General features: G+C 39.4%; 1 protein-coding gene across 1 annotated transcript; it reads left to right on the top strand.

Annotated features, from left to right (window-relative positions):
* Positions 1 to 57: 57 nt before the first annotated feature.
* rnf121 (ring finger protein 121) lies at positions 58 to 8,899 on the top strand. The gene is made up of 9 exons (XM_049591826.1): positions 58 to 211; positions 2,595 to 2,632; positions 3,143 to 3,284; positions 3,629 to 3,783; positions 3,913 to 4,020; positions 6,254 to 6,374; positions 6,464 to 6,597; positions 7,799 to 7,900; positions 8,495 to 8,899. Exons 1-9 carry the CDS (start codon positions 134 to 136, stop codon positions 8,613 to 8,615), a joined length of 999 nt encoding a protein of 332 aa, XP_049447783.1. The 5' UTR covers positions 58 to 133; the 3' UTR covers positions 8,616 to 8,899.
* Positions 8,900 to 9,412: the final 513 nt, after the last annotated feature.

Below are 9,412 nucleotides of genomic sequence, written 5' to 3'. Positions count from 1 at the left end.
CAGCTTTACTGTTTGACCTACATTTTATCTGAGTTTTATTTTGAAGGGGAGAAAAACAACAACACCGGATGTGACCCTCTTAGGTTTGCTGCTAATGCTAATGGACCCGGAAAGGTAAAGCAGCACTCCGAAGATGGCCGGGGTGTTTGAGGTGGAGGTTGATGGTGTAGAGCACGACCATGGGCTGGAGCATCACGATGAACCGCACCAGGTGAGGGTGGTGGGCCACGGTGAGGTGTTATGACAGATTAAAAAGATGGGGGTTAAATTATAAAGTGGTTCCAGCTGCCTACTCGGAGCTCTGTGCTAGCTAGCAGCTAATCACGGGTGTAGCCTAAGCGGCTAGCTGCTGTTAAGCGATGTTACCAACCACAGGTATGGAGTGTGAATAAAAATGCATCGTCCATTGTTCCTAAGTGATTGCGCTTGGTTTGATGAAACAGCAGCGTAAGGGTGAAACGCCATGAGAGCATTTTGATAGCTATGCTAAGCCAGTTAGCTAACGTTCAAAACATATAGGTGCTTTCATTTGGTCAAAGTAACCCAGATGCTGGTTGTTTTTTAAATAAAGCTTTTTAGTTTCTTTGTCACACCTGTATGTTCACTGTTAAGTTAAAAAGATTAACTCTACAAATAAAGCTGATGTGGCTGCTCGGGTCAAAGGTCACGAACGCCTTTGCTGTACCAAGAGGTGTGTCTGTTGAGCTAAGGGAAGCAACCAAACCACTTCCTGTGTTATTTCAATCCTCTAGTCAAACCAAAGCTAAATGTCAAAGTGACACACAGTGTGCAGCAGCCACCACAGAGTGAACTAAAAGCTATTACAGCTGGCCATGTGTAGGTGTAGTTACCAAATGTGCAGCGGAGGCAGAATTGCTGCGTGACTGGCATCACAATAGGCTGACAAAAACACACAAGACCCTCGTGTTTGGTTCACTGATGATTTAAGTATGTGTGTTGTTTGAATTGAAATCTGTGCCTGAGGGACTTTATGTGCCCTTGTGACCTGTTTTACCTGTCTCATGTGTAATGAGATGAGAGAGCATGCAGGTACTCAAAAATGTATTAATCTGCAGTCCACATACATGTCAGCAGCATGGATTTGTATCTAATCCTGACGCTGTTTTCAAACATCAGTAAATGTGCAAAAGGGCAAATGATAACTCAGTCAGGATAATGAGGTGTACTTAGCAGGATGACGATGATGAGTAAGACATGGGTGTTAGCCCTTAGCTCGATACTTGATAGTGCCACCACTGCCAGCCTTCATTCATCTGCCTTATTTGGCAGATAGGAAGTAGGCTCAAGCGGTATCAATTTTGTCACACCTTCCTGACCGTTCACTGGGGTAAACGGTATACGACAGTATTTGTATTTAAGAGGGAAAAAATTAACTCAGCCACTGATTATAGATGTCACTGTTATGTATGTCACTGTCTAGCCCACAATAATGTGTTTCTAATATGCAGTTAACCCACTAAGACAGGTGTTGCTGGGTTTAAAATACTCATGGCTGATAAATTACTGAATAGCTTGGAAATAAGCGGCCTTCCTGCTGGAGGACCTGATGACACTTGTTGCCAGGGTGGATTCTGAAACAACAGTGGGCTGAATGGAGACACTGTGTCGAATAAAATTGCGTGGCTAATAAACTGCTTTTGTTGTTGGAAGAAGTCATTTCAGTATAAAGTTATTTGTAGAAATACTACTGAATGGGAGCAGAGACATTTTTTCATTTTTACTAGTCTTGTAACATAATCCCCACAACTCACAGTTGCCATCTTTCTTAGCTCAGCTGCCTGATCCAAGAGCAGAGACTGACCGAATACTGAATGAATACATTGTCACAATAAAGCATCTCTATCAGTTTAATAGAAAGAGAAGCATCTGCATTTTGAACGTGACTTAAAATCATACCATTGGAATTTATGAATATCTTGATATGCTGTCATACTTTTATACTGCCCAAGCCTAACAGGAAGCTCTAATAATAAGAGAACATCTCATCAGTTCTTGCTGCCAGCTGTTAACTTCAGTCATGGTTAAGTAGCTAAACAAGCCCAACAACTTGGGTGGAACTGTAGCTGCTTAACACACTTTGCACATTTTAATAACTTTACTCTTGTTCGGGGTCCATTAGCATACATTTCTGTTTTGTTACCCTATCAACCAGCTTTGACACACCTGCATTCTCTTCATCTTACTGCACAACCTAAACACAATGCCTTAATTCAAATTATTATTTTAGCAACTCTGTAATTGGTATGCAATGTATGATGTGGGGTTTAAATTCAGCTGTGTGAGGTGATGCTTTTATCAGTTATGGCTTTTTTTAAATGTTATTTCTTTATATCTACAAATTATTACATAATATGGGTCAGAATGGCAAATGTTTATTAGTCCTTTGTTCAAATGATGTTTACACAGTGCACTCTGCTAAGGCACACTATCGTAGCATTCCCTAATTATAGTTTTGAAGTGTGTTCTCTTTCCTCAAAATGGCTAAAATGTGATGTTATCATCAGTTTGTTCAGCTGCTTATTTGAAACAGTGTCAGAAATAATAGTTATTGTTTTGTCTTCTCTTTTCTTTAGTTTGATGTGTCCAAGCTCTCACCAGAGGAGAAGTGGAGGTTAGTATCTTTGCCACATCTTTAATGGATAGTGTATTTATTTCTGTAGCTTATATGATATGATTATTTTCAATCTGAATACATTTATGTACTATCATGGATGTATCGCCAGTTTAAAATAAAGTTTTTGCACTTAAGGGTGCAGAGTTACACTTACAAGCATTTTTATTCATTAATTCACAAGGTTTTCAGTAAAGAATATAACTTTACACATCCTAACCGAGATCTTTTATCAGACTTTTTTTGGACAGGGAGTTCCTTACACTTAGAACTGGCTAATGAAAAACAAATCAGATAATAATGTCAGCTGTTAGGTTGGCCAGTCTCGACATACAGTAACATTTCATGATTTCTGGATATTGAAGTTCATGCTTCTAACACTTCACCAACGTCAACATGTAGAGCTGCACAGTGCAAATTTAAGGGCACACCTCATTGTTATGAAATAACATATTTCGTGACTCCTAGCTGCGTAAGATTAGTTGAGTATGTTCTTCCTTTTTTCCACAGAGTGGAGCATGCAAGAATGCATGCCAAACACAAAGGTCATGAGGCCATGCACGCAGAGATGGTGCTGATCCTCATAGTCACCCTTGTCGTCGCCCAGCTAGTCCTTGTGCAGTGGAAACAGAGACATCCAAAGTCATACAATGTAAGACATAAAAGACATGAGCAACATGTTTGAAGCTCTGTATGTAACACTTGGAATTACCATCATGTGAAAACATATAATTAAAATAATGTGTGTTATTCGGATACAGATATATTTGATCCCTGAGCTAGGGGTGTGTGTCTGTATTTGTGATGGACAAGAATGGTATTAGAGAACACTACTTTTATTTTCTGTCCACGTGGCAGCACATGACTACATCAGTATTTGTTTCCTCAAATAATAATAAATATGGTACTTTCTTTCTTACCCAATACTGTCCAAATATGACCTGTTGTTGGTAGTGTTCATGCATCTTCTAACACGTATGCTCTGCTGTCTTGTAGCTGGTGACTCTGTTCCAGATGTGGGTAGTTCCTCTCTACTTTACTACCAAACTGCACTGGTGGAGGTTCCTGATCACGTGGTTTATCTTCTCGGTCATCACAGCGTACATCTCCTACCGTGCCACTCGCAAGCCACTGGCCTGCACCACACCCAGGTATTATCATCATTTACATGTCATCAGATTCTATAAATGAAGAAATCTGCCCTTCCAGTATAGCAGGTTGAACTGCCCATGACGTATCCTGACATACTCTAACATATGCCTTCTCTTTGGCAACCATAGGTTGGTGTATAAGTGGTTCCTCCTTCTCTACAAGATCAGCTATGCCACAGGAATAGTTGGCTATAGTGTCGTCATGTTTACACTTTTTGGTATAAATCTAATATTCAGGTATGTATTGCCAGTTCCACGTCATTTCAGCAATGCCAAATTAACCATATCTAAAATTTAAAAAGGATTTTGGCTTAAACTGTTGAAAATAAAATCCTTCAAACTGCAGGCTGCTGCTGACAGGAGTAGTCATCTTTTCAAGCTTGCCGTTTTAGGATGTATGAAGCTCTGTTTCTTCCTGGTCTCTGTCTCACATGTAGCACTTTACTGCCACTAGATGATGTTGTTTTGGCTTTTTAAATACCCTCTTTTGATCATCACTGCTCCTGCAACATCCACAGTCTGAGTCCCTAAATGCTTGACACTTAAGCTTTTTCTTAATTTGATGCCTTTTATAATCCAACTCTGTGGTTGGATGTCTGTCTTCTTTGTTCTCCCTCAAACTTTATTTATTAGGTTTTCAGGTAACATCAGTATACCAAGTTTCAAATATGGATTTTAGTGATTACAAAACTGAGGATCAAAGAAAGAAAAGAAACAGAACACCTGAAGGAGAAAGTAAAAACAAACAGAATTGGTCACTAATGACGACTAAGAAATTATGTGGCAACTGTGAAAGTAAACATATACATACACTTGCACATATGAGGAGTATTCAGCAATAAAACACAAAGTGAATGATTTCAATAGATTAGGTAGGTACACTGAAAATAGGTTGTCAGAGTTTGTCAGTCCGGGATGGTAGTTAAGGTCAGTTTGTCAGCAAATGCAAAAAATGGTCCCCATGTCTTCATAAAACAAGCGGACAATCCACTCAGAGTACACGTCATGTTTTTCCACACTAACGAGGTAGAGGATGTCTGTTATCCAAGAGTGATGGGAAGGTGGAGCGGGGGATTTCCACTTGACAAGAATCAAGCGTCCAGCCAAGAGAGTCACAAAAGCTATAAAGTTCTTCATATAATTTTATGTTGCAGGCATAAATGTGACAAAGGCAGTGATTGCAGATGGTTCGAGGGTTGCTTGTCTTTTTAAGCACTGAAGCACCACTAAAATACAGCACCTACTGGTATTATAGAATGCATCAGGAAAAAGAGCAAATAACACTCTTGTGACTCAAGAGTCACAAGAGTGACTGCTTCTTCATGGTGCTTACATAATCTGTAGCTGACAACAGGTGTATGTAGTTAAAGATAAACTCTGGTTGAATGAGAAGTAAACATCATGTGATAGGTTTATGCACACATTTCCACTGCGAGGGCATTAGCAGTGACATACTAACACACGTAGTTATCACAGAAACTTCCCTTTACGCAAGAAAACAACTAATGTCTCCTCACGCTGTTCCTAATGGTCAGAGAAATGAGAGTATTTATATTTTCTACCTCAGACACAGTCACCAGAAGGAAGTGAAAGTTGCTCCTTTTAGCTGAATTTAAAACAAGCCTGTGGTAGTTCATGGTCTGTTACTCATGAGAGCGTCTGAATGAACAAAGAGCTGTTTTTACAGGTTATTGTGCAGCAATTTAATGATTGTGCAGTCATTCATTTCTTCACAAAGAACCTTAACAAGATCTGTTATAGTTACATTAGTTTAGCAAGGCTGCGCCATAATGCACTCTCTAATTAGTTAAAACTTTCCAGACATCACTCACTACATGTAAATGAGGTCATATGATTCTACAGTATATTGACAGTTATCAGACTAAATTAACTGAAGATGCTACATGTGTGTAATTATTCAGTTTTAAAATTAAAACAGGAACTTCTTTTATTTATAATCATCTTAGTTGATGTTGCCGTGTGCTGTGAGATTATCAGCTCCTTAAAGAACCCATGTCTGCTGACCACCCCCAAAATAGACTAACAGGAAGGTACCTTAAATGTTTCCTACTATCCTTCGTGAATGAAACAATTTTCCACTTCCCACCTAGAAGTGCCACCTCACAGTAATACTTCCTTGCATTTGAGAAAGAACGTTTGGTCATTTCTTGGAACAGCTAGTTGTCAGAACATCATCAAAAGTTTTTTATCCAATATAGGAAACGGCATTTTGATTTGCGTATGTGTGAATATGTGTGTGTGTGTGTGTGTGTGTGTGTGTGTAAATGAGCATGACATCAGCATACTACAATTTAAGCACATTAGTGTTGTCTTCCAAAACATGTAAATTTAGCTGTACATTGAAAATACAGACATATAAAACAGGCGTATCTGTTTTTATGGAATAAATAAATGTTAATGTTGAACACCAGCTGAGCGGTGACTCCCATACAGTGCCTTCTGTGTCCAGGATAAAGCCGGAGGATGCAATGGACTTTGGCGTTTCACTATTATTCTACGGTCTGTACTACGGGGTCCTGGGAAGGGACTTTGCAGAGATGTGTGCAGACTTCATGGCTTCAACCGTTGGTGTAAGTGGCCAGATTGTAGACACTGAATGTTTCTGTGAAGGTAGCGACTGTAAGCTAAAATATCATTTTAACGCTTTTATGTTTTTTAGTATTACAGCGCGTCTGGCATGCCAACCAAGCACCTCTCCGACAATATCTGTGCTGTGTGCGGCCAGCCCATCCTCGTAGATGTCAGTGAGGAGGGGATCATCGAGAACACGTACAGACTATCATGCAACCATGTGTATCCTTTTTTTGTGAGATATATTTTCACGCTGCTGTCTTTATCTGAGTGAAAGAGAAGTTGAGTTGCTCAATAGAGTTTTTCATGCCTATAAAAGGTGTCGTCATGGGTTTGTGTTGGAACTGTATTGTGCACACAGTTGGTGGCATAAAGGGGAATTAGAGTTAATTTGACCTTTATGCCAGATTGATGTTATGACAGTCTGTTTATCTGAAATTGTATTACTTCCCCCATAGATATCATCAGCTCCTTGTCCACTGTAAACAAACTGTAAACATGCAACCGTTTACAGATTAGTATAGAGAAGTGCATGCTGTGAGTTATAATTATAGAGGTCCAGTGTGTGGCTTTTAGGGACACATATTGGCAGGAATGGTATATGATGTTTTAACCTTTTTCATTAGTGTTTAATATCCTGAAAATAAGAATCATTGTGTTTTTGTTACTTCAGAATGAGCAGTTTACATCTACATATAGAGCGGGATCTCTTCAACAGAGTCCACCGTGTTGTTCTACAGAAGCTCAAAGTGGACAAAACAAAAATTCTGACTTTCAATAGGGCCATTTGCATTTTCCTGTTTTTGCTAGGGCTACACAATAAATCAAAATATTATCAAAATCGCAATGTGGCCAAGTGAAATATCTAAATCACAGGAGCTGCAATTTCTCGATACAGATAAAATTTGTCACAACATACCATTATAAATGAAGCATTGTGGTGTTCCAGAGATGCCCTGGCCTACAAATCATATTTCAGACGTAAGGGAACATGTTTGTTTGGTATAGACCCAGCCAAAATCACATCATCATTTTAAGATTTTTTTCAGTGCCAATAAATTGAAAAAATTACAATTACCAATGAAATCGCAGCTCAACAACAGTATCAATAAAACAATATCTATAACTTTTTTTGCTTTGCATACTGTGCATCCCTAGTTTTTGCATCAGCCATGGTAGTTCTCCTACACACTTTGCACACAGAGAAGTTTCAGTTCTGCAACCTCACTGCTAAATGCCACCAAATCCTACACACTGGACCTTCAGAGTAATAAAGGAAGTCATTTTATGTCCTTATAAGGTACTAACATGATTGTTTCTAAAACTGTTATTTTTTGTATGTATTAATGTTGATTAACCAGTTTGATGCACTATGGCTGAAAATGCCAAACAAAAAAGCCAAATGCCTTAACTCCACGTCCAGATTCCATGAGTTCTGCATAAGAGGATGGTGTATCGTCGGGAAGAAGCAGATGTGCCCGTACTGCAAGGAGAAGGTGGATCTAAAGAGGATGTTCAGTAACCCGTATCCTTTTCATTCTGCGCACATGTGAGCTTGACCTGGTGTTTTTTTTGTGCTGCATTATTTCCCGGTTTGTTTTTGAATATCTTAATTTTACCTTAGTTAATTGTTCTAATTTTACCATAGTGTGCCCTCAGAGATGGTATAGAAGGGAAGTGAAAACAAGGTTTAGACCTAAAATGGGCATTTTCACAGATGACATCCAGCCAATGTTCAGGAACCCCAATCATGCCAAGTCAGAGGAGGAAAATGCCCTTCTTGTAACAGAGGGGGAAGTTTGACAGTAAAGTTTAGGTGAATTTTGCAGGTGGCTCATAGCAGGTTTTTTGGAACGACATTTGAAACATTTATAGGTTGTATAACAAGTTCCTGTTCCTTTCTGTGGCCAAGAGTTTTCACTTCAGACATCTGTGTCAACTGTGCAACTGTCTAAAACAAATAATGCCCTTTACACGAACTGAAAGTTATTTCTACCTCCTTCTGGTCATGTGCCAACAGTCGTATGTGTTGAGGCTTTATATTAGAATCACTTGTTCCCCTTTTTCTTTATCATGTTGGATTGCTGCTGAAAGTTTTTTTCCTTAACCACTTCTTTAGCTGGGAGAGGCCACACGTCATGTATGGACAACTTTTAGACTGGCTTCGGTACTTGGTGGCCTGGCAGCCTGTCATTATTGGATTTGTGCAAGGCATCAACTACGTCCTGGGTCTGGAGTGACCTGCGACTCTCAGAAAATGGACATACACGCCATACGGGGAAGATATGCACTGGCTCAAAAGACTGAGGGCCTAACATTGAACTAAAACACCAATAAAAAGTGTCTATACTTTTTGTATATATTTATAGGCACATATTACCTGTATTTTACAGTTTATTTGAATTTTATTGGTAATCTGAATTTGGATGTCTGTGTCAGTTTCCCAGGATTTGCTTCACACAGCATTACACCTTGATAATTGGTTTGTGCATCTTTTGGCCTAGTAAAGCGGTTCTAAAAATCACTAGAGAGGTGCTTTTTACTAATTTATGTCTTAAGTGTTTGTTAATTCTTTAGTTAAAGGACTGTGCTGGAGTTTTTCATCCTCATGTCTGATGGCTATCACACGAGTAATAAAGGTTGAATGGAAATCAAAATTAGTAATTGCTCCCTGTGCCTCCAAAATACACACACACACACACACACACACACACACACACACACACACACACAGAGTCTCCACAGACTTCCTCTGGCGTCAGTTTGCCGCTGCGTCATTTAAGGAATCACCCATATAGCTGTTTGACGCTGCCAGTCGTGTCATGTGACAGGAGGCTTCGTCATAGTGTGAAAAAGTGTTAAGCGCACTAAAACAGAGGATTCCTCTTACAGTAGCTGTTAAGATGGAACTGGGTATTGCAGGATTTTAAAATGTCCTTGCTGTCATCATGGATACTCATCCATACCAACGGGGCAAAAACAGTCATGTTTACTTTGAACTTTACCCCTTGTATGATATCTTTCATCACAAAGTCTG

The sequence above is a fragment of the Epinephelus fuscoguttatus genome, linkage group LG12 (assembly GCF_011397635.1).
Source record: "Epinephelus fuscoguttatus linkage group LG12, E.fuscoguttatus.final_Chr_v1".
Lineage (NCBI taxonomy): Eukaryota > Metazoa > Chordata > Actinopteri > Perciformes > Serranidae > Epinephelus > Epinephelus fuscoguttatus.
The sequence above is the reverse complement of the archived record's forward strand: the minus strand, read 5'-3'. Positions and strand labels throughout refer to the sequence as shown.

Excerpts from the sequence above, each read along its gene's own strand:
- rnf121 (XM_049591826.1), top strand. The coding sequence starts at position 134 with ATGGCCGGGGTGTTTGAGGTGGAGGTTGATGGTGTAGAGCACGACCAT. Across the intron at positions 2,633-3,142 it reads TCACCAGAGGAGAAGTGGAG|AGTGGAGCATGCAAGAATGC; the intron begins GTTAGTATCTTT and ends TTTTTTCCACAG. Across the intron at positions 6,375-6,463 it reads TCATGGCTTCAACCGTTGGT|TATTACAGCGCGTCTGGCAT; the intron begins GTAAGTGGCCAG and ends TATGTTTTTTAG.